The sequence below is a fragment of the Prinia subflava genome, chromosome 2 (genome assembly GCF_021018805.1).
Source record: "Prinia subflava isolate CZ2003 ecotype Zambia chromosome 2, Cam_Psub_1.2, whole genome shotgun sequence".
NCBI classification, from domain to species: domain Eukaryota; kingdom Metazoa; phylum Chordata; class Aves; order Passeriformes; family Cisticolidae; genus Prinia; species Prinia subflava.
In genome coordinates, this window is record NC_086248.1 from 12,442,356 (window position 1) to 12,467,831 (window position 25,476).

The 25,476-nt window shown below is 37.4% G+C and overlaps 1 protein-coding gene across 1 annotated transcript in view; it reads left to right on the top strand.

The window, feature by feature from the left end:
* The window catches only part of NBAS (NBAS subunit of NRZ tethering complex), a 162,541-nt gene that overhangs the window by 85,846 nt on the left and 51,219 nt on the right, over nucleotides 1-25,476 (top strand). The window contains exons 41-44 of the mRNA XM_063424697.1: nucleotides 11,549-11,778; nucleotides 14,796-14,906; nucleotides 18,101-18,351; nucleotides 20,050-20,384. Of these exons, the coding sequence (XP_063280767.1) occupies nucleotides 11,549-11,778; nucleotides 14,796-14,906; nucleotides 18,101-18,351; nucleotides 20,050-20,384 (927 nt within the window). The remainder of the gene's footprint in view (nucleotides 1-11,548; nucleotides 11,779-14,795; nucleotides 14,907-18,100; nucleotides 18,352-20,049; nucleotides 20,385-25,476) is intronic.

Consider the following 25,476-nt stretch of genomic DNA (forward strand, 5'->3'; position numbering starts at 1 on the left):
CCACTGCCACTCTGATTCACCTCTCACTAATTCCCACTCTTGATGAACAGGAAGAAAAGCTGTACAACTGGCCAAGAAATTTGCTGGCTAATTCTTGTTGTTAGCAGCTTCTCTCCTCATTTGTCCAATCCTGGTGATCTGGTAATTGAGCAGAATAAATGGTGTTTACTCTAGAAGGGAGTGAAAAGGCTTAATTATCCTGAGGTTAATTAATATGTTATGTTCCTGTCCTCATGCTAATACTCTTCCTGAGTATTAGCAGTAGCTGTTGTTTTGAAGATCAGCTGAAGGGGCAAGCTTTTTTTGGAGCATCAATCAGCAGCTACAGCAACTAAGATGCAGAGGGGATCAGGAATTTGGTACTAAGATGCAGAGGGGATCAGGAATTTTGTACTTAATAGCAGATGAGGAATGTTGCTGTTAGCAGAAAATTCTTAGGTTTTTGTTTTCTTCCCTTTGATTAGTGTCCTTTTGTGCATTGCCACTGACAGTATTTTGAACGGATAAGCTCAGAGATTGTCCTTATTGATGCTTCTCCTGTTGTGGCCTGCAATTGGTGAAGAAGCTGGGAGTTCAGGTCCCACAGAGTTAAACAGACTGATATATATATATTTGGCCACTATATGACAGGGTACATTTATGCAGAGAACTTGTGCTCTGTGCTCTTAATCTGCTTCCCTTTTCTTTTGCTTGCTGCTTTGGAAAGCCTGTATCAACATCTCTAAGAGGCGGAATTAGGTCAAAAGAAGAGTGCTTTTATCTTGGGACAGAATGTTTAAAAGTTTCTCTTGGTCTTCAGGATTTCATTCTGCCAGCTTAACCTGGCTCCCAAGATGATTTTGTTGCTTGTTTGTTTAAGGCTGGCATAAATTATAAATATGAATCCAGAGAAGTAGAACTCCCATCCACGGTCCATATGCTACAGCTTTATGTAATATTCCAAACACAGGATGTTGAAATTAAAGACTTAATTTGAAATGAAGATAGATATTATATAAGAAGGCTGCATACAGGAAAAAGGGAGGGAGGCAGATCTGATGCATCTGGTAACAGATGTATTACCCATATTAGATGAGGTCTTAATGACTTTTACTTGGCACTCTAGTTCAGCTAAAGGTTGAGTCTCTACACGAGGTAATCTCTAAATCTCTTATTGAAATGCTCATTAAACGGTTGCATATTGGTATCCTGCCACATTCCTAAATAATGTCTTCAGCTTACTAGAGATAATATATAGATTTTTAATCTCAACGTGGATTTATGTGCATGATGTTTTACATAACTCACATGCAAAACTGACAAACTGTGTCAGGCAGTCTTGTTTTGTTTTGTCTGGCCATTCAGCTTTCCAATCATAAATGCAATGGCTACCACTGAGGCTGCTGTAGATGTTAAAAGAGTAGTGTTCTTTATTTTTGGCCTATGATGGACTTAAAACTTGGAGTTTTTTAAGTCCTGATTCAAGCCCTCATCTCCAGCCCCTCTTTCTGTGTTGTTTGTGATACTGAAAACTAGCAAATTTCATTTGGCAGTGTAATTTTTCCCTGTTGTTTCACTGTTGGAAATTTCTGTTGTGTGTTCTGCATCAAATTCAAGTTTCTTTGCCAGTCTTTGGGTTGCTCCACTTCTCTTTCGTGCTGCTCTTTTGTCTAATACTTCTTATTGTTTTATATCTTACAGTGCTTGCTTATACATGTTCAGGTACTGGTACTCATTAACACTTGGCAGGTGAATGTTTAATTGGATGTATGCTTCTGTTTCCAAGTCCAGTGTGTACTTGACAGTTAGAAAAGCAAAACTGGGAGAGATGAGTGTATAATGCCTTGAATTTATGTTGCACTATTCTCTTTCCCATTGGTCTTCCTTCATGTGTGTAGAGCCTGTGGTGGAGAGGAGAACCAGGGAAAAGGAGGGCAGTGGCAGAAGGCGCCATGAATGAGACTACCAGGCAGTCTAACAACTGTTAGACAACAATTTGAAGACCCTAGTATCATCAGAATCCTTCTCTAGTTCATCAGTAATTGTTCTGAATAAAAATGGACTCAAAACCTGCCTCTGCAGGACTTGCTGTTGACTCTTTTTTTCTCTGAGAAGTTATCTCCAAGCTTCAACCTCTTGTTTCACCAGATTTCAGTTTGTGAAACAAGGATTCTTCTAATCTATTAATGACTTAAGTTTTCTGGCTGGACTTTTATGTGAAAACTTGTGAAAGTATTTTGCAAGATTTCTATTTCATTCTCTTTGTCTATGTGCTCTTTGATACTCTGAGAGCTCTCCAGCCAGTGAACAGAGGCCATGCTGATCTTTTCCCACCAATCTCTTAATGCTCAATGGTCTTACTATTTGTTACATAGTCTGCCATCTTACTGGGAATGGACATTTGACTTGCTGGGCTACAATCCCTCTGAAGATCGCTTTTACATCTTATTCTTTTCAGATGGAACTTGCACTCGGCCATGTTATTTTTAAAAATGTTTGTTGATGCACCTTGGCCTGCCATTTAACATAATTTCACATTTGTGTTCCTTCAGGGATGAGGGGTGAATGCCAGCTGCTCATGGTGTGCAAGCACATAACTGACACATTCCAGATTCCTCTAACTCATGTGGCTCCTGTGAGCTCTCTGCCCTCACCTTCAGCAGTGAGGGCTGACACACTGATTTCTACTGCTGATTTCTACTGCTATGGACTTACCCATGAGTGCTCCTTCCACCCCTTTTCTCCATGGCATTCTGCCACTTCTCTAGCTGGCTTCCTGATTTTGAGCACTTTTCAAAACTTCTTCTATCAGCTTTACCATGCTTTCTTTATAAAACACATTCCAGGCGCTTTTTTAGCACTTCTAATTTCCTTTCTAGCTTGTCATATTTTGTGACTTTTCCTCATTGATTTGCTTACTGTTCAGTGATTTCTCAACGCATAATCACACATTTTCTAAATGAGTGAATATCTAAGCTAACAAAAATGGAGAACTCGCTTAACTGTGGTGTGTCCAATGGCTTAAAGCTCAAGTAAGCTCTCCTGAACTACCAGCCATTTGGTTAGTGTTGAACATCTTCTGGTATGATCCCTGAAAAACTAATCCAGCAATTAGGAACATTTCAGCCAGATTGTGACAAAGTAGATTCTTTTGGTTGCAGTGTGTCTTGATATAGATAAGCCAGCGTTTCGCAGATCCTCATCTTTGTTAAGCACACAACATGGCAAAGTATTGCCATTCTTAATTGGGACCAAATAATACTTAGGTGACTCAGAAAAGACATATTGTTAAATAGTTGTTGGGTGCTGCCCCTGTCCCTCTGTTTCATTTCAAGATAAAGTTTATTTATGCAAGGAGATGCTTACAGTCTTGCTTATTTCTGTTTCTCAAGTGTTATATGAGCTATTCTGTCAAAACCTACTTCTGAAAGCAGAGCAAGTGGAGTTCTTTAGACAGCTGTTGAGAAATCTTCTTTTAGAAAAGAGGATCTTCAAACTAGCCTTTTATTTAAACAGAGGGCTGAGGTTTAGCTCGCCCATGTTTCTCTGGAGACATAGTTGTGATTTTTCATGCGTGGGAGATAGCTGCTGTAAGTGCTAATGCTGCTTCTTGTGAAGGGTTTTGTTCCTCTCTGGGAACAGTTCAAAGGTGACCAACAGCTTTTTGAAACAGTCTTACCCTAGTCAAGTGGTTTTATCTTCTCTTCTGCATTCCTATTCCAAGCTTCTCTAACTGTTCTGTAACTGTTTTCTCCAGTCAGTCAGCATCATGGATTTTGCCAGCAGCCAGCTTGAAATTTGCTAATCATCTAATAATAAAGAACATTTTAGCAAAATTTTATTCATCTGAGTTGGCAATACAGGTTTCTTTTCAACTGCTGAATTTCCATCTAGTGAGAGAGTAGGCTTCTCCATTGCTTTGTTTTTCAGTTGTTTGACTCCTTGTTGGTTGTTTGAGTTAGGTGGGTTTTGTTGGTGGGTTGGGTTGGTGGTTTGAAGTTTTTTTTAACATCTTGGAGAATTGAGGCTAAAGGCTAGATTTTTAATGCTAGCCTCTGTATTTACCTGAGGAAGCTACTAATGAAAATCCCAGTAACATAAGGTGGTCAGTGAGAAACCTGTGCTACTCAGAAGTGCTTAGCAGTGCCTTGGATTAAGATGAAAAATATCTGACTTCTGGCATTTTAATAGCTGTCAGGGAAGAGGAAGTGTGAAAAAGGCATATTGTATGTGTGGCTCTACGCAGATATTTACTATATGTAATCTGATAGATAGAAAAGTTATACTATATTAACATTAGAATAATGTAGTGAATGTAGTTTTGTAATTAACAAGTCATAGTACAATAGAAGCTGTGTATGTGTGTTATATCATTTTGCTCAAGAAGAAAAATTCCTCAGCACAGAGATAACATTCACAGAGGCCCCTAAACCTTCTAGTGAAGAAGAATTTATGGCCTCTTATCCACAGAACCTAACTTTCTCAAGGACGTATGCTCTCATGCGTTCTTTTAATTAACAGAAAGCTTTTGTGACAAGAAACAGCTGAAAATTACTCGTTTTACGTAAGATATGAATAGTCATAAACTGAAGGCTTAAAAAAGAAGACTTCTCTTTGTTCTGGGCCCTTCTCCCTCTAGCCTTTGTCTGGAAGGGGGGGGGGTCTTGGGTGGCCCGGGCTACCCCCTTTGCTTTTATTGTCTCATTAATTGTCCTGTCTCTGAAAACTTTTTAAACTTTTATTATTGTATTAAAATTTTTGTAACCAATTTTTATTCTTTATTAAATTTTCATAAATTTCAAAAAGCGAGTGATTGGCATTTATCACAGGAAGTTAAGTGGTTTTGTAGCTCATGGGATATCTAGTTTTCAACCTTTAAATTAGTAAGGTATAGAAATATTTGCATGTATTCTGGCAAGTAACTGTACAAAGTAAAAAAAACCAGTATTGCACTTAAACTGAAATTGAATAATACTGCTGTTAGTTTTACAGTAAGAGTGTATGCTTGTCCCCAAATCTGTATATGACTACAGTAGCTACCATATAGTTCAAGATTAAAGACATATTCTGAAAGAAAAGTCAATAACATCATTTATTCAAAAAGAAAGCACAATGATTTTTTTTTTTAGACAAAAGGGAGATAGACAGAAATTTAGGATAATTACCAAAAATATGGCACTTATTTACTGAGTATAATGCTGACTGCAAATGGCAAGTGAATTATATGCTATGAATTTAGTAGGCACTTCACTCAAAACCGTGTAGTAATTTTCTATTTTCAGAGATGTTCTTTCCGTTGACACTTTAACCTTTTAGATATCGTGTTATTTTCACTAAAAGAGCTGTCAGATGAAATGATGAGATTTTTCTACCTAAACCTGACTTACTAAATAGAAAATCTGTAAGACAACACAAGACAAAAAAAAAACCAAACATGAAAACATTTAGTCTTGGGTCAAATTATTCCTCATTTTTGTTGGAACAGCTGGTAGAAATCAAAGCAAAGAGTGTTTTTCTGAGGAGAAACTCAACATGAGCTGGTGACATGTGCTCACAGCTGAGAAAGGCAATTGTGTCCTGGGCTGCATCAAAAGCAGTGTGGGCAGCAGGGCGAGGAGGTGATTCTGCCCTTCACCCTTGTGGGACCCTGCCTGCAATGCTGCATCCAGCCCTGGGACCCACAACCTCAAAATGGCCACGGACCTGTTGAAACAGGCCCAGAAGAGGCCACAGAGATGCTCAGAGGGCTGGACCATCTCTCTTACAAGCAAAGTCTGAGAGGATTGTGGTTGTTCAGCCTGGAGAAGAGAAGGATCTAGAGAGATCTCCTGGCACCTTCCAGTACCTGAAGGGTGGGCTCGTCAAGAGGTCTGGAGAGGGACTTTTTACAAGGGCATGTAGTGACCAGAAAGGAGAGAATGGCTTTAAACTGAAAAGAGGGCAGGTTTAGATCAAGTTTAAACTGAAAGAGGGTAGGTTTAGTTTAGGTGTGAGGAAGAAATTCTTCAATGTGAGGATGATGAGGTACTGCAAGAGTTGCCTAGAAAAGCTGTGGGTGCCCCATCCCTGGAAGTGTTCAAAGCCAGTTTGGATGGGGCGCTGAGCAACCTGGTTCAGTTTAAGCTGTCCCTGCCCATGGCAGGGGGCTTAGAACAAGATGATCTCTAAGATCCCTTTAGCCCAAACCATTCTGTGATTCTGTGAAAACAGATCACTAGAGAAATTTGTTCAACTCTTCAAGCACAAGTCACTATATAACATAACTATAAAAACAACTGCCTGGACAACATTTCCAATTACTTTTGTTTTATTACTGAACAGCAGCCTCTTGCATATTTTTTATCATTATTCCTGCAGCAGTGCTGTGATCCAGGAGTAGGGTTTTTTGATACAATCGTACATCTGGAATGAAGCTTGAAAACATTCAGTCCTTGGAAAAAAATGAGACACTTGCGTGAAATCTGTGGTAAAGGTAGGAAAGGAGACTAGGGAATTTTAAGTCCACATCTGCATTCCTGGATCTACATGATCCAGATATAAATATTTTAGTACAGTAGGACGTACCTTGTTTGCAGTACCATGTACCATATTGTGGTCAGAAGCATTTTTAAACGAGTATGAACAGGCTTTAAAACCATTATACTTAAATACAGCTGAGACATTAGAGTATATTACAGAGTCTTCTAATTTAAGTTCTTAAATCTGAATCAGAATATTGTTTTAATGTCTGAATGTATAAGACTTATAGGTTTAATAATAGAGATGAGATGAGCAATAGATTCTCTACTTCATTTTTTAAATAAGTTTGCACAGCATGATCCTGATGCATCTTGTAGCTTACAGAAGGTATTGTGGTAGGTATCCTTTTATACTGACCTGGTGTGTTCTCACTGGTGAGTGATGAGACCTGCTGCTTCCTGTACCCATTTAAGAAATGGTTGTGAAAGCTGCTCCTGTACAAAACTGTTGCCACACAATAAATGTAGCTGCAGCAGTGGAAGGACAGTAATTTTGAAGTATCCTCACAGTTGAGTGATGTGACAGTAAAGCTTTATTTCTGAGATATTCTGGTCTTCCATTTGAGCCATACATTTTATCTTTTACTTTGGGCAGATCAGATGTGAGACAGCTGTGATATGGAGAGTTGGCCACCCCAAATTCATGTGGTGCTGTATCTAAGTTAAAGTACTCTTTGACTCACAGCATGACAAAGTCTTAAGTTGAAGACAAGGGTTATGAATTTAATTAATGAAAAGCTGTCCTGTGGAGAGATGGAGTATATTTCTTGAGTGAACAGGCACGTTGAGGATTTTACTTCTTGAGTGAACTATATCGTTCCTGTAAATCTTTTTTCCTGCTTCAGTATGTGAGGAAAATTATTGTCTTACATGCTTCATTTCATTCTTTTTTTCTTCCTTCCCCTCCATCAGATTTGTAGCACATGGAATCTCATGCAGCAGGGACTGTGGCAGTTGCTACAAGCATTAGGGAGAGCTCTCCTTCTTTCTTAAATGTGAATGCATTCTAGAGGTGTGGTTTGGTTCCCAGCTGCACTGCAGAGGCAGGGAAATGGGTGAATTACAGCTGTGTCTGCAGCAGGAATGTTACATCCTGCTCCCTGATCTCCCTTGCTCATGTGCTGTCATCTCCTTGTTTTGCTAACCATGAGGATTTTGCTTGGTGTGACTCTCTCTGGAGCATGATTTCTTTCTTAGGATTGCTTAAAATGGTGCAAACAAACCTGATGTTACAGGGATCTGGGCAGAAGGGAACGTGTCCTCTGCCTTCCCCTTTGGATTTCTGTGGCTGGCCACCGTGGCAGCTTTTGACCACTGCCAAAAGATTACAGCTCAAAAGGTGATGGAAGTGCTTTGCAACCTCAATGCAGAAAGGTCCACAGTGTCTGTTTTGTCTTTGAAGTGATTATAAGTGATTAAGGTGATCGGCCTCTGCTAATCTAAGGAGTTTTTCTGATCATTTCTGTATTGCAGTCTGTAGATCCTTTACATTAAAAATAGAATCAAAAGAATAATATATTATTTAAGAACAGTTGGGTAGATTCTTGGTCTTAAAAGAAGTAAGCAAGCCAAATAGCCTTAGAGTGATCTAGTATCAGTGATAAAATATTCACAGTAGATAGTTTTATTTTTTATTTTGTTATTTTATTATTCATTTTTTATTAGTACTACCACCGTTGTAAAATCATTGCCACTTCCTGAGCAGGAGAGGAACACCATAACAGCTCATACTCTTTTTTTTTTTTTTTTTTTTTTTTTGGTTCTGATATATGACTGAATTAGGTCTTAAATAGATTGTAAGAGGAAAAAAGACATACCAACTTGCCAGGAAAAAAGTCCTAGGAATTGAAGATTAATTCATGCATAAGAATGAAGGCATTCCAAGACCAAAATCACCTATTTCCTTTTAAAACTAGTATTGCATTTATACTATCACAGTGGTACATTTATTGAGGGGTTTGACTGATGTCACTTACAGAGAGTGGTCAAAAAAGAAGAACTGCTTTGAAACATTTACTCAGGTGGACCCTGAATCCTTGCTGAGGCTTATTGGTTATGACCAGTGAGGCAATATGGATAGACACCTGACCTGTGCTGAGTAAATCACATCTAAGAGAATGAAATTAAATCAGCTTTATGCTAAAGTGATGTGTGCTTTTTGTTTTCTCTCCATTTTGTTTGTTGTTTTTTTCTTATTTCCTAAGTAAGACCTCTGTCAGCAGAAATATAGTGTTAGCCCAAGAGATGAGTAAAATGCATTGGCAAGGAGTTCCTGAGGGATTTCCCCTGGTGATGCTAGGGAGGCTTCTGAGTTAAGGGTGTCATACATTTGGGTCAGCTCTTGTGGCTTGTCTGGAAACTCACCCTGTGTTTACAATGTATGCATGTAAAATGCCCTTCCTGCATGATCACAGGAGAGAAAGCTTTTTTCAAATGTCTGTCTAGAAGTACTGAAGGAGATTATCTGCTAAATAGGGGAGCTGGACACCTAAGCACGATTTCTCACTGGCTGAAGGACTCTGAAAAACCAACAGAGAGAATTGTGCAGTAGCTATTCGGGAGTTGTTGGTGTAGTTTTTGACAGGTGATGTTAGAAAGGGAACAAGTTGAATATGGCATCTTATGGGTCTTGTCCAAATTATTTTGTGTTTACACAAATTGCTGTCTGTTACAATTTGATGATAGTCCAAGAATTTATAAACACTGTGAATGCTGTAGTAAGATGCAGACTTGACTGATTTTGCTGATTTTCTTCATGGCCGGGTACTGTTACTAGCTAGTTGTTATGGTTTTTTCAATTAAAATTTGTTAAACATTTTTTGAAAACTGGAAATACAGCTGTAGTGATTTTTTTCTCTTACTGTTCATTAGAACAAGCATCATGTCTAATTGAATTAGGTATCTAATAGATGGAGAAATAGTTTTGCTTTTCTTCTAAAAGATATGTATTATTAAAAATGTGAAGATGTTAAAAAATGAATATTTAAAATTATGAAATACAAGTTCTATGCATCTTCATACCAAATAGAAGACTGGTATTTCTCTAAACTGATTTTGGGTTCATGTACTGTGAGAGTTTGGGCCATGGGTTTTTTAAGAGATAAGAAGATAACACTTGGTTGAAAGATTTCTGGTGGTGAAGAAAATAAGACAATCTTTGGCAACTGCTTGCAGTAAAAAGACTTCAATTGTGTTTTCTTAATCTAAATGTATAATTTTTATCTTCTAGATGGAAGAGTTTGCACTTTATTTTGCTGTATATATGTGTGGTTATATATACATGGCTATTCATATAGTGTATGGTTCTTTTATTCTAAATTTGACGTTAGTAAGTCCAATAGACCTCAAGATATTATTTCAAAATAAGATCCTTGGGACCATAAAGAAGGCAGCATGGAAGATTACACACAGGTGCTTTGACAGAAATATAACAAATGGGGCTGTAATGGAGAGGGGAAACCTAACAAAAGAGAGCAAATTTACTCCCATATGCTGTCAAGGAACCTGCCTTTCTCAGTGGACTGGAGGTTTTAGGCAGTTATGTTAAACATGTTTCCTTGTCTTGCTCTGACATTCCCTGTTTCCATGCTGTTTTCTAGTGTATCACATAGAATGAGGTACCAGAGTACTTAATAGCGTGTGGATGGCTTTCCAGCTGATATAATTGTGTTGTAGAGGCACTGCTCTGCTTGCCTGTCTCTTTTTGTGAGGTTTTATTATTCTAGTACCAATCTCCTAAGCAGCCTTGAAAGAAGTACTGCTGTTGTTTATAAAACCAGCGAGTTTGCAATGTTTGGAGGGCTTCAGAAGTGTGTAGTGGAGAGGAAAAAGGATGCCCTGTAGCATTTAATGTGACTTGGTGAGCAGCCTGTCCATTAAGACTTGAAAAAAAATCAATTTAGAATGACCAGCAAGTCACAGAAAAAATAAAGCACAACTCAAGGTTTAAACTTTTGATGCATGTTTTACCCAGCTGTGCACTCTGGTCAATGTTCACAAGTTTATCTACTAATGTAGCAGAATATGTCTGTAGTAAAAAACCAAAGTATATTGCTGTGGTACACTGAATGTTTTTGAGAGCACAGCAGTTACATCAGCTGTTTCTCTTCAGAAATACTTTAACTACCCTGGCACCTCGAGGTATTTTTTAATGGCCCTTTTGGAGGTACTCCTTCCTCAGTGGATGCCACACAGAAGTCATAGTGCATCTTTTTGGCATTGAGCTGCTGGTGTCCTTATTTTTCATGAAAGAGAGAAATCAAAGTATTGAGTATGTCAAGTGTTTACATATTACTCAGAGCTCTGTTCAAATGGAGGTGGCTAGATACAGCCACTGTCCAGATCTTGAGATAATTTGGAACACATTCATTTGTCATGCTTTCTGTTCTAAATTGTTGCTTTGCCATGAGGATTTTTGGCTACAAAAGTTAATGGTTTATTAGAGATGCACTTGGTGTGTAATTTCTAACACAGAAAAGTACGTTTTATTTGTGATTAAGGTATTTTGAAAACTGAGGTTGCTGTAGTCCATGGATGATCAGTATTTAATTCTTTGAAGATTCAGGGTGTAGGCAATGCCTCAAGTAATTTATGGATCCTCCAATACTTCGATAGTATTAGTGCTCGACACTTTAAAGGTATTCCTCTCTTCAATTCTGTGTTAGAGAAGTGCATCAGAAATTCAGTACCTTTTCTTTTACTTCAATGTTTGACCAATCAATTGCCTAGTTCAATGTAAATAAAAACAAGGAATTTAAAAACAAATAAATTCAGTCATAGTGAAACATTTGTCACCATTAATTTCATGAGGTTTGTTGTGGGTTTTTTTAATATTTGTGTCATATGGAGTAGTGTTAAACATTCCAAAAGGATAAATTATAATATCAGAACAAATGGGCCTTACAGAAAATTTTAAATTCTGTTTACTTAAAATTTCTCAGAAATGGAAACAAATCTCCTAGTCCTGAAATGAGGGACCAGCTATATATTGATAATTTTTTGTTCAGAATTAACAGGGATTTTTTTTTAGTTTGTGGTCAATTATTTTGCAGGCTGATCCAAAGGAGTTGATTCACATGGTCACAAAGCATGTTACCCAGTATGCCCATGCAGACTGGCCTGAGGACATCACCACTTTGATAAATCAGCTGCATTACTACAATGAACGACTGCTGGACTTCACTCAGGCTCAGACGCTGCAAGGACTTGGCAAAGGAGTGGACGTGCAGAGATTTACAGCAGATGCACAGTACAAGAGAGAAACAATACTGGGATTGGCAGAGTAAGTAATGTGCATTATGTTTGTTTCCTTTATTTTAGAATGGAATAGCTTTAAGCTTTAAATTAGGAGAGTAAATTGAAAGTAGTGCTGACCTTTAGAGAGATAATTTACTTGCTTTAGAGATTTGCACTGTAATGCTGCTACAATTGGAGCTTTTTCTATGCAATTGCTCTACTTAAATGAAATGTTGTTCAAATAAATGGATCTATAATTGAATCGATAACTTTTCATTTACTAACTGCTACTAATAAACTTAATTAGGGATTAATGAAGGCAGAACATAGGTGAAGGTTTGGTCTTTTCTTTCATTTCCTGTAAATCTGCCCTAGCAATTTCTTAGAGTATGCCCATGCATCAAAGTTTAGAATGAACTATAGTTAAAAAAAAAAAAGTTGTTAAACTGTATTTTATTCTTAATAATTTAGTTAGAACTGCTGTATATAACCATATTTTTTCCCTGTAGTCATTTGGAAGTACTTCACCACATATATTCTGATCTTTAGCATGCTTTTATCTCATCTTTCAGAAATCCAGAACAGAAAAAAATGTAAGATACAGGATAGCACTTTTCATTTAAAAATACCTTTAATTAATATCTGCATACAAGTACTTCAAGCTGTGAACAAGTCATGATTATGACACAGGCTTTTGGGACAGTCACAGCTGAATAGTTGACAGACTGTCAGAGGAAGAGTTCTCTGCAATAAGAAGCTTTAAATACAATCTCAGATTTTCAACTGATGTCTGCATAAAGCTTTTGAAGAGCATATTTAAATATTTTCAGTTTTCCACATGTGTAGCTACTCATAGCTACAGTTCCAGTAGAAATTTGCTACTAAACAGAATTGATATACTGAATAAGAGTAGTTGTATAAAGTCAGGTGTTGAACACTAAGCTGGTGCTTTACATCTGTGAAATCTCTACCTGTACAGATTTTGTCACTGCATTCATAAAAGTAGCTTGTAATAATTTTTTAATGTTTAATTATGTTTTTTTATGTTTAATTACCTGCTTTGTGTATATAGTTATTAAGCACATATGTCTAGTGTGTCACTAGGTTATATCTTGATGACTACCTACAGCAACTTCAGTAAAAGTAGTCTTCTCTTACTACAGATACTTACTTTGATTACAACAGGGTTACTTACATTGTCAACCAAGAGTTCATAGATACTGTCTCTTGTAAAATAAAGTAAATATGAAGAAAAAGTTCCTTCAGTAAGTATAGTTAAAAGCACAATATGAGAAGGTTAAGAGAAGTAAGGCTTCTTAGTATGTGAATGAGAGTGGCACTTCTGTGCGGGGCACTTGCAAAGATCGAGTTAATTACTTGTTCAGCTTGCAGCTTCCTTGCTTTAATCTTCTCAGTGGAGTCTTAATCTGCATTTTCTAGTGAAAAAGATGCACAAATTCAATGTAATTATGTAGCATATTTGTTCTTATTTTTTAATTAAGTACCTCATGTTTTTTAATCTTTTATGAAGTGCTGTTTGAAGAAACAACACCTGGAAAAGATTGGATCTTATTTACAAAACAGCTTTGTACTAGAAGGAGCAATTTGCTAAAACTACCTAACCAGTAGTTATCTGTTCTGATCTTCTGTATTTGGGGTATATCTTTGGAGGCTGTTGTTTATTTGGTTTGCTCCAGTCTTGGTGAAATAACACCAAAATAGATCCAAAGTGTGCCTGTGCTGGAGCCTTCAGTGAGGATTCATTTGGCAGTCCTCAGGCTCACACCAAAGGCAGTCAGGGCTGGGCATGGACAGGGGTGTGTAAAAGAAAGTTAAAAGATTCTTTGCAAGGCAATAGACATTTTTTTCTGCTTTTCATTGTGCAACAGCTGCTTGTTTTTGTTGTTATCTTGACAATGAATGAATTGCTTATACTGTTCTTCTTTTATATGGTATCATTTCCTTAAACTGCCATGCCTTAGGCTGCTGCATGCCACTCTTAGACAGGAAGGGAGGCCTGGGGTATAGCTTATAAAGTTCCAAGAGGAATGGATCCCACGAGTTCCAGGAGCCATTCTTGATTGGTATGATTGACTGGATTATTTTGAAGCTAAAGCATTCATACCATCTTCCTCTTTCACTGAATCACAGAATGGCTGAGCTTGCAAGGGGCCTCTGGAGATCATCTTGCCCAACCTCCCTGCTCAAGCAGAGCCACCTCAAGTATTCACATTAAATACATTTTAAAGAAGTTGTTCATGACAGACCTATTAGGAAGTAACTACACACAAGTAATTTATCCTGAAAAGACCCATCCAACCAAACTGAAACCAAAACCCAAAAATCCCAGTGTTAGCCTGAATAATATTGGTTCTATGCCAGCTTAAAACCAAGAACCATTTGTCTCTATTTAGACCATACTATACTGGAATAGTAAAGATTAGTATGAAGTTAAATTTAGGCTTTCATATTCTACCATATTCTCCATCTGTTGTTTTCTTAAAGGGGTTATGCACTAACAGAAAAGCACTTTTTAATATTTTAGGATAGAGTGAGCTGGACATCTTCACACCTTTTAGTCTACAAATACTAGGAGTGTTTGTCTGTGAATTACTAGGAAGTGCTTTGAGGATTTATATACCAGCTGTGCTAAAAAAGTGTAGGTGTTGCAACTAAATCAAATAAATGCTAACTGTGACAAGTTACATCCTTCATCACTTCGTAACTGAAATGAAATGAAAACTGAGATTTTTGCTTTAGCACAGGGTTGAGTAGAAGTTGCCATTGAGAGCTAGTGTTTGTGGAGTAATTTCCTGTCTTTGAAATATCTCTGTAGTTTTTTATGTTCTATTTTTTTCCCCAAATGGAGCACCAAGTATAAGTAAATGCAGGAAGACACAATTAGTGTATTTTTATTTAAAATTTTTTCTATGTTCCTTGTTTTATGAAAAAAAAAAAAAAAGAAATAATGAGTTTTCTAGCTTAAGGATTTATTTTCATGTTATGTCTCATAGGGCTTAACATAACTTTTCCTTGTTTTGTGTCATGTCTCTCCTCTACCAGGACACTTGAAGAAAATGTCTATAAAATTGCTATTTCATTGGCTCAGCGATACAGTGTTCCACTTTGGGAAGTTTACATGACCCATCTGGAATTTTTATTCACTGACAGTGGGTAAGTTGTCCCCTCTGCAAATGCACATACAATTATGTTACAGAGATAAATGCTAATGTATGACAGAATTGAATTATATTGGGGGCGGAGTTTGGATTTTGGGTTCAATTGTCTTGTGTTGGGATAGTATGGGAATTTTTATCTTTTCCACATAATGCTTCTGCAACCAGCTGTGAAAACTGGTGTTGCAGGCAAGGTTAAAAGTCCGTATGTGTCTTACTGTTCTTCAGAGTATTCCAGGACTTTTGTTTCAGTGTTCAGGTTTCCACAACTTGGAAAGTTTAATTCTCTCTTCCAGTAGCAACTTATCCTGTAGTTACTCTTGCTCCCTGTAATATATCCTGAAACCTGATAGTTTCTCTGTTTTTTAGCATTTTGCTCTTTGTTGACCTCTATTCTACATAACAGAGGAAATGAATATATTGGAGCTCGCTATTCACATTGTGCATCTGTTCATCTCAGTTTTGTTTTTTGATAGAAGCATGCTTTTTCTTTTAACAAAGTTTTACTTGAACTGTTCTAGCCTGTAAGATTAATGGCAGACCAAACCTGGCACTGATGTGGCATAAGGGGAGGGTGGTTATAGTCTCCACTCCAAAGTGGCTTCACAGCCTTTATTTTTAAATTATATTTTTTATTTTAACCTGTTACATCATGTCAGGCATTTTTTGCCTACTGAAAGAGGAATAAACCCATTTGATGGGAGACCAAGCTGCTTGCCTGAATGGCATGTGCAGATGACAGTGATGTAGAACTCACTGTGTAATGCAGCAGCTCTTATCTGCTGTTCTGAGACATGATCAAATTAATTTGGTTTGTTTCAAGTGTTAAATTCTTAAAGCACCTTTAGCTTGGAGCAGTGTTTGTACCTTTCTTAATTATTAATTAAAAACATTAAAACATTTTAAAAACATGAAGGATAAAAAACAAAGCCTGATGAATTGTCTGGAGAAGATGAAATAATATTCTGAGATTTTCTTCACTTCCTCCAAAAAACAGAGAAGTCATACCCTCTGAATTTTGATGCTGCTAAATTATTTACTGCTTTAAACAAAACAGACAGGATATAAACATGGCAGCACTGGGGTGAAAGAGCCATCTGCCTTCTTTGGGACTAGAATATTACCTAAGGTGTTTTGCAACAATATTCTATAGTGTTCTTTGTTCTTGTCCTCCTTGAGTTAGTATTAATAGAATTCTGAAATCACAGAATACAGAGTAACCGTATTTTCCCTGAGGAAATTCAAAGTCTTAAAAGTTGATTTATAAAAGCATAATATGCTGCTGAGCATGGGTTTTTTTGTATCATAATCTCATTTTAAAATTGATTGACAGTAAATGACCATTTCAGTATATTTGAGTCTTGGGATTAGGGCATTAATAATACATGTTTCATTATGCATTCATTCTGAACTGAAATGAAGTTTATTCTGACTTAATCTCTTTTACCAAATATGCAGTATTTCTATAAGCCACTTTACATAGGGAGAAGCTCAAAAGAGCTTCATAGGTTGTATTAACATAGTTTGTATTAACTTTTTTTTTGATTACTTGATGACAAAGAATTAAGACTTTTTTTGTGGACTATGAATCTGAAAATTGTTCAGAATCACATTTTATAAAAAATAAGTGGAAATCTAGTTATTTCTTTTAAACAGTCTGATCACATTTTATTATCAAAACTATAAAATGCAGTTTATGATTTCAGCAACACAAAATTTTGTCAATCACAGAACCTCTTGTTCCGGAATCTTTCTGAACAACATCATAAACTCTTCCCATCCACAATCAGCCCTGTCCTAAAAACACACTGCAAATATCTGCCAATCCTATTCATACAACTTAATGCTCAACTACCTTTTAGTTTGAACTTTGAGTATGAACACAAAAAATAGTCATATCACACTCTTGAAATACTTCAGGTTCAAGTGTCTGCTTTCCCTGATATGAGGAGTGAATGGTACTTTATTTCTATTAATATCATACTTGTTTTCATTAATATTGTAGAAAAATATCAATTAAGAAAAATCTATAGAATTAAAAGAATGCTTGCAATGTTAACAACCTTGGGGTAGATTGTATATGTAAAAATAACTCAAAAATATTTTATTCTCCCTAAGAAATAAGTTAAGTTTAAAATAAGAAGGTTGTTTGTGGTATTTGCTGTAATAAAATCACCTTTAAGAATGAAACAGAGACATTTTAGTTGAATATTAAAGAAGAACACTAATTTACAGCATGTATATTTGTGAAGGGAAATGATGAAATTCTAATTTAATCAGTTTTAAAGGTAGAGGAAAATTAAATGATACTAAAAGACATCAGATTTCCAAATGAAATGTACTATCTAATGTGCCACATGATTGGACTCTGGGGGGACTCAAGGTAGGAATCATCTGTTGGTTACTTCTTTCCTCAGATTCAGGTAAAATTTTTGGTTGAAAAAGATTTGAACTTAAGATGATGTACACCCATTTTTCTCCCAGCTGAGGGAAAAAGGAATGATTATCTTTTATGTAGTCAGCTGGAGGTGCCTGAATTCATGCTGTGGAAGAGCTAATGCTCTTTTCAAAAGATTCAGGAGAGAATTTCCTGAAGCAGCGAGACTGACTGAGGTCAACCCAAGCCTTACTGATATTTTCTTAAGCTTTCGTGGATGACAGTTTGAGAAGCAACTTGATAAACTGTCTTAAGCATGAATAATAGTGCCAAATAGATTAATTGCTGGGCAGGAGCCAGTTTTCAGTGATAACATCTCTCAAGATGTGCACAGGTACTTATCAACTACAGAATATAGAATGTAATGGACAGGGAAAGCTTCTAACTGAGCAATAGGATCTTTAAGCATCATTCAGCCACAAGTGGTTGCTTAGTTTGTTTAATAAAGTCATCCTTTACACATATCTTTGATGTATTTTTCCTTTTATATATAGCTACAGTCACAGATGTGAAATCCTGCTTTGAATTCCACTTCGGTATTCATAACCTTTAATCTACATGTCCAAGCTAACAGGTAACAGGATCAGGAAATACAAGAGTTGCTCAGCTTTTGTTTATAGAGTGTGCAATTATCTAAATGTTTGTGAGTGAGACCCTAAAGAGAGGAAAGGATTGTCCTGTCTCCTGGGTGTACAGCTGTAAGAATCTTTCATGGCACATCCAGGCCTTTAAGCAGAAGTTATTTTTAAACACAGGTTATCAACACTGGAAATAGAAGAAAGAGCACAAAGTCTTGGTCTATTTGAGACTTTGAAAACCAGCCCTGAAACCTTTCATGAACACATGGCTAAATATGTTTACCCAAGTATTGAAGGCAAAGATCACCAGCGGTTGCTTTATTATTTTACACTCCTGGAAAACTGTGGCTGCTCAGAAGTGGTGAACCATACTCTTAAACCTGAAACTCACATCCGACTCCTGAAAAAATTCAAAGCAGTTGCACCAGGTAGGAGAGTACCTGTTTCTTTTTTTTTTAACTGTATTTGTTATTTTGTTACCTCAGTATTGGCAGGATTATGCTGAGCTAATTTGTTTTCCAGGTAATTATTTGTTCTGTGAGCGAAGGAGATGAATACAACTAATATAGCCATAAGTTCCTTCTGTTTGTTTTACTGGAAATTTATTTGATCACAGCAAGAAAAAAATAGTTAAGAAGAGACTTCTGTTAGTGATGCAAGTTAAAATTATTGGTGGTATTTCAGAGGGAAATTTTAAGAGAAAAATATCAAGTTCTTAGAGTATATTTTTTAACGCTACAAGTTTAACATAAATATTCTCAAAGGACTTAGGAAAGCTTACCTTTCAAGAGTATGAATTACAGAACGTATTAGGGACTTTATGCATTTTGTGTTTGTTTGTCTGAAAGAGGATAATATTTTATGTTTTATCCTTGATGTTACCTTTTGCTTTCCCAGAATTACAGCATTGTTTGTAGCCCAAAGTTTTCAGACAATTACTGTAAAATACACTACTGCTAAGGACTCTGAAATTTTGTATACTACTTTCAATTTGCTTGTTAGTTGGGTACTGTCTTGAATTTTATTTGCACAACTGCAAATCTAGTTTCAGAATGAAAAATGCACACTGTATGGCATTACCTCCTGTGAGGATGAATTAATTGATCAATATTGGAACCTAATGTCTATTGGACACTAACTGTGCTGCACTTTGAAGAGATGGTGAATATGCATTCATGTATTGCAGGAAGAAAAAAGTCAATAATTTTTTTGGAGAGGAGGGATAACCTTCAGTTCTTATTGATGTTATTCAGCACTCAAGTTCTCTAATGCTTGTCAAAGAAAATTCTGCCAAGAAATTCTTTACATTCAAAACTATTAAGGAACAAAAAGGCGGTGTCCTGGGACCATATGCCAGACATAAATTAGTCAGTTTGTGTGGTAAAAAATTAAATCTTTGTGTTACACCCCTAATCAAAATTCTCAAGTGTTCAACATAGTTTAGAGATAGGAGTCTGTAGAGGCTGTAGGCCCAAGGTGTATGAATAAGAACATGACGTGAACATAACAATAGAAGTCAGTTGTCTTAGAAATTATATGCAGAGGTTTTCTAGGGTTTACATTTAAGTTCTAGCATGATTCTGTATATCATGTACATGTTCTTGCTTCTTTGAGAATCTGCTTTTTTTGGGTTGTGTCATAGAATCACAGAATGGTTGGGGTTGGAAGGGACATTAGAAATCAACCAGTTCCAAATCCCCTGCCATGGGCAGGGACACCTTCCACTAGAGTAGGTTCCTCAGAGCCCCACCCAACCTGGCCTTGAACACTTCCAGAGATGGGGCATCCACAGCTTCTCTGGGAAGCCTGTTCCAGTGACTCACCACACTCACAGTGAAGGATTTCTTCCATATAGCTAATCTAAATGTACCCTCTTTCAGTTTTAATCCATTCCCCTTGTTGGAGCAATATATAATGTTAAAATATGTTGCATGGATTGAGAAATTTCACATGGACCAGGACATCATAAAATCTAAGTCTGTCAGTATATATGTTTGTAAAAGGGGATGGGCTAGAGTCTTTTTAGTTCTGTAGATGCTAGTGTATTCATTGTTTTCCATGGCATTGTGGAGTGTGAGCAGATTTAATTATGAATAACTTTTACTTCTCTCTCTTTCTGTCCCTAGGTCTTAATTACAAAAAACTAACAGATGAAAATGAAAACCCTCTGGAAACACTGGAGCCCATCCTTACAAGTCAAAATATCTTATCTATTTCCAAACTGGCTCCCAAAATTCCTAAAAAAGATGGCAGCATGCTGTCACCAAGTTCTGTTTATGCTGTGTGGTTACAAAGACTTTTTTGGAATGGTGATCATCATCTCATTAAAAAAATACCAGAAACCATGGATGAGTGGCTACATGCATATGATATGTGCTCAAAATACTTTGATAGACTTGATCCGGATGATATTGTTACTTTCATTGATGAAATTACTTTTTCTTCCAAAGCTGTCACAAAGGTAAGTAACTATTTTTTAAGAATTTTAAAATTCACCCTCCTCCTCAGGTGACACATATAGTATATTGAGTTCAGTATAGTGTCAAGAGGAAAGTCTCAATAAATGTTACAGTTTTCATTTTGCAGTATTTATTGATACATTTTCAAACCTACCTTGCTCTGCCTACCTTTTCTTTTTATGCCTGTCAGTATGAAAAGGGATTTTTATTCAGTTAAGAGAGTTACATGTGTGGATATGAGAGTTTTGATGGAACCCCAAAACCTCTGTGTGCTCATTCAACAGAGAAGAAGATACTGTGTATTTCATAGAGTGGTTTGAGTTGGAAGAGACCTTAAAGACCATCTAGTTCCAGCCTCCCTGCCATGGAGGGTTTCTGTATTTCTTCCATATATCTAATCTAATATAAACCTGCCTTAATATAAACCTGCCTTCTTTCATTAAAGCCACCCCCCTTGCCCTGCAGGCCCTTTGGAAAGCTCTCGTGCAACCTCCCTCAGGTGTTGAGGGCTGCTCTATGGTCTTCCCAGAGCCTTCTCTTCTTACTGAACAGCCCCAACTCTGTCAGCCTGTCTCCACAGGAGAGATGCTTAATCCCTCTGGGCATCTTTGTTGCCTCCTCTGGGCTCAGTGAGTGCCACTGTCCCTGTCTTTGATGAAGGTGTTAAACAGTGCCAGTCCCAGTACTGACCCCTGAGGAGTGCTGCTTGTCAGTGCTCTCCATTTGGACATTGAGCCCTTAGTGCAACTCCTTTTATGCAGCCAACCCAGCCAATTCTTTATGGTCTGTCTGTCGTATCCATCTCTCCAGTCCGTATGTCATGCAGAACAGTGTCAAATACTTTGCACCAGTCCAGGTAGATTGTGCCAGTTGCAGTTCCTCTTCCTTCATCCACCAATTCTGTAACCCTGTCAGAGAATGTCACCAGATTTGTCAGGCACAATATGCTGGGACAATTCCTCTATATGCCTCACAGAGTACCTGTCCTTGCTTCCACCCTCTGTAGGCCTTCTTTTTGGTGTTTAAAGTTTTTCCAAGAGCTCCTTGTGTATCCCTGCAGGCCTCCCAGTGTTTTTGCCTGACGACTTCTTTGTTGCTGCACCGATCCTGCACTTGGAGGAGGCTGTCCTTCACTATCAGCCAGCCTTTTTGGGTCCTTCTTATCCCCCTTATCCCATGGTACTCTCCCAGGCAAATTCCTGAAGTCCTGAAGAGTAGTGAACTTTCTGTGTACCCTCCTCATTGCACTAAGGATCTTCAGGGCTACAGCAGCTCAGGCTGCTCTTGAATGTCACATTCCTTCCCTAGTCCTTCTTTGGTGGTGAAAAGAAGTTCCAGCATAGCACCCCTCCTAGCTGGTTCCTGTATGACTTGGAGGAATTGTCATCAATACATTCCAGGAACCTCCTGGATTGCCTGTGCCCTGTTGGATTGTCACAGACACTGGGGTGGTTGTATTTATTAACTTGTGCTCATCCTGGAATTCATTGTGCCACAGGCTTATGCTTAGTACCACACTTTTGCATTCAGAATAAAATATTCCACAGAAAAACGAATTCTGGCCCAATGCATGTGGTTTCTAAGCATTGTAGTAATATAAATTATAAACTGTTGTAATCTCCATCTGGCTGAAAGCCTGGCTTTGAAAGAATGCACTTTTATGTGTGTAACATATATTACTAGATGTAGAGTTTCTTTTTGCCCAGAGAAACCTACTTGCAAGGATATTTCTAGCATAAAGTTTTACCCATGCTTTCTTACATATCTTTACTATGACGCACAAAAGAGAAATGAGATTTCTTAGATTTTACCTCATCAAAAGATCTAGAGATGTCCTCACTAACTTTATCAGAAATGGAAAGGTGATGAAAGTGTTCGGGGGGTTTTGGTGTGTGTCTTGTGTGTATCTTCTTTATTTTGGTTTGACAATTTTTCTGAGGTATTTATACACCATGTTTGATGAGGTGAATTTCAGTTTGTTCCATCCCATCTAACATTTATCTATATCAGAATTTGGTGAAAAAAATTGCTAGCTGGGATAATAATAAACTTTGTATTATTTAATAATAATAAATAGAATTTGTGCTGTGATCTGACTGTCATGATAGACCAGCATGTTTTATCACTAGTTCCATCAGCTGTCTCTGAAGCCTTTTTAGCAGAACTACTGTCTTGGCTTAGGTGTTTTGTTCCTTTTTATCTCATAAAGGTACTTTTTCATGCTTATGAGCAAGGATTCAGACTCATCCTGAGATCTTAATTTCCAGACTTGACCCTGAACTGAAGTAGCAAGGGCATGGCTTGTCTAGTAAGGAAATACTGCCTTTACATATGGTTACTGCAAATGACTACTTGATACTCTTGCTGTTAATGTTTCTTGAGCATTTCAAGCTTATTTCTCAGTTATTCCAGATGAATGGTGCTGGGAAAGAGTGGATATCCTCCACTGTGTGTCTGTTTTGAAACACACTGATTATTTTCCTTTGTTGCTGTTCAGGATTCTAATACATTTTCTCTACTCTCTTGAGAGCAGAGACTAGGAATAGCATGAAAGGAGCACTAAAGCAAGATGATTGTGGTTTGTGGTCAGGCAGAATTTTGTAGTAGAGACCTGTTAGCTTTTTGGCCATGAAAAATGCTCAAGAAGTGCTTGAAACAGTTGGTCAAATAATCTAATGTGCCATGCACTGGGTTTGGGATTGAAACAGCTGTTCAACCAGCTTGCAACTAGTTTTGCCTCAGGATCTTGTTCAGTTCTCAAATAGAATTGTACAATGAGAAATTATCATTGTAGACCCTGGAAACTTACCTCTGAGGTCTTTGTACTCTACCTTTCATCTGAAAAACACTTCATTCATAAAAGCAGCCTTTTGGCTTGCACCTGTTACTTAAATTTTGTGTGTTTTGAGGCTGCCCTGGTCATGTGCTCAGTCTTTTAATCTCTAATTCAGCACTTCTTTCCCAGTCTAGTTCTGTGGCCAAATACTTTACTGTATCAGTTTCCTATTCCCACAACAGATGCACATTTAGATATTTCATGAAAGTGCTGATACTTAGTCAAAATGCAAAAAACCATGGGCATTATAATGAAATAATCTGTACTGTCATTGAGACATCTAAGCTTTTTCTCATAGAGGAAATTTGAGAGAAAGCTTACAGTGAGATAGTGAAGTGGGTTTTTTAGGACTGCTGAGAGGTGAATTGGCAAAAAAACCCCAAAAAACAAATGTTGCATATCCTCTCAGCTCTCTCCCAGTCCTTCAAAATGTCAGAAATGGAAGGTGGGAAAGGAAAGAGAGAGAATATTCCAGGGAGATGATGAGATGCACTCCATTGTTATTCTAGTGGAACAGTATCTCCATTGAAAAACCCCTTTTGGTCAGAAACAGTCCAGAAGAGTCTCAAGTGCTAAGGGATAATGGGTTACCTAGCAGTGTAGCCTACATGAGTTCAACTTCAGAGATGGCATTGCTGTTGTCACCATGTGGGAGCTTAGGAAACAGACATCAGAATATCTCCTGCTGTTCCTGTGTCAGTGGAAGTAAGGAGAGGCAGTGCTGGACCAGCAAAGCAATAGGCAGCTGCTTCTTACCTGTGTGTCACTTGGATATGACAGAAATTGTGGGAGCAGAATGTGTAATTATGCAGAAGGGAAAGAAAACACGGGTTTAGTGCTGGCTTCTGCAACTCCTTGTTCTTGCTGACAAAGACAGGAATGTGATGGGCTTTGACAGGGGACCTTTTGTTCACCCGTTCCCTTCCACAAACTCTTTGTTTTTGCTTTCTCATGAATTGGGCCAGCAGTGACTGAATGAGCAGTGCTTGGCTGGGCAAAGGGATTGAGAGAATGTCTAAATTGGAGAAATGGATGAGGAGTTTGCATTTATGAAAAGGCAACTAACATTGTTATACTGGCTGTAGTTGAGGATGTGACATGGTTTTTAGGTACTTCTAGCTCTAAGAGGCCAGAGATTCTTTTTTCCTGTGTTTCCTGCAATCAGTAGAAATGGGTTACCACCTGGAAGATGAGATTCAGTTCCTGGGCCTTAAGGGTTCATGGAGTGGTGACATTCTGTGGTGGGAACTGTGTGGGTAGAGATAGTGGGACTTCAGTAAACCATAGATCTAAAGTAACATGGTTAATGCAGTTGAAGAAGGTAGAGATTGATGCAATATTTTTTTTGTTAGTGGTAAATGAAACAAGCAAGGACCTTAATGTTTTGTCAGTACCTTCCTCACATATTGAAGGAGTGAAGATGTATTGATCTATCTGTTGGCCGTGGAAGCTCACTGCTGCAAGTTTTGAGAAAGTCGAGAACATTCCTGCTTGTGGCACTTCTACTCAGATATGCTTTTAACTCTATAACTATTTAAGTCTTTCTGACTAAATAATAAATCATTTGATCTCTGTAATGTTAAGAATAGGCTATTTACGTGTATGGAACAGATTTCTTCCTTAAATGGGAGATATTCCAAATACTCATTGGAATGACTGCTTATATTTTTGCATGCATTTTGAATCTGTCATCTTTTTTCCCAGAGTTTCTTAATTATAGCAATGATCATATCAACTTCTTATCATGATGATTTCCCATTTGTTCCTGTTTCTGTGATCTTTGTGAAGCATTTTAGGTAGTTTGGGGATTTTTTTTGTAATTACTTCATTGCCAGCATTTTGTTCATTGTGCTAGAGAGTTGGTTATGTCTTCAAAGAACCACCTGTTTCAGAGCTCATAGGTCATTGCCCTGATGGTTTTTTGATTAACAGTACTCTGGAAAAAAAGCCTAGCACAACAAAAACACAACTGAAAACAATCTTATTTAATCACTGTATATTCATTATTGAACACACACTACAAATGGAGATTGGCACGATATGTTGATTAGGAAGAAAAGGCTACAGCTTTAGATAGAAAAAGCAGAATAAAAAGCAGTGGTATCGTCAGTCGGGTCTTCTGTAGAGAAAAAGAAGCTGAAATTTTCCTTACATGGGTACTCTCTCACAGGCTTCCATAGATTCAGCCACATTCTTTCAGACTACAGCTGCTGCTATTTTTTGTTTAACATTCCATCTTTTATAAGTTCTTTCCCAAA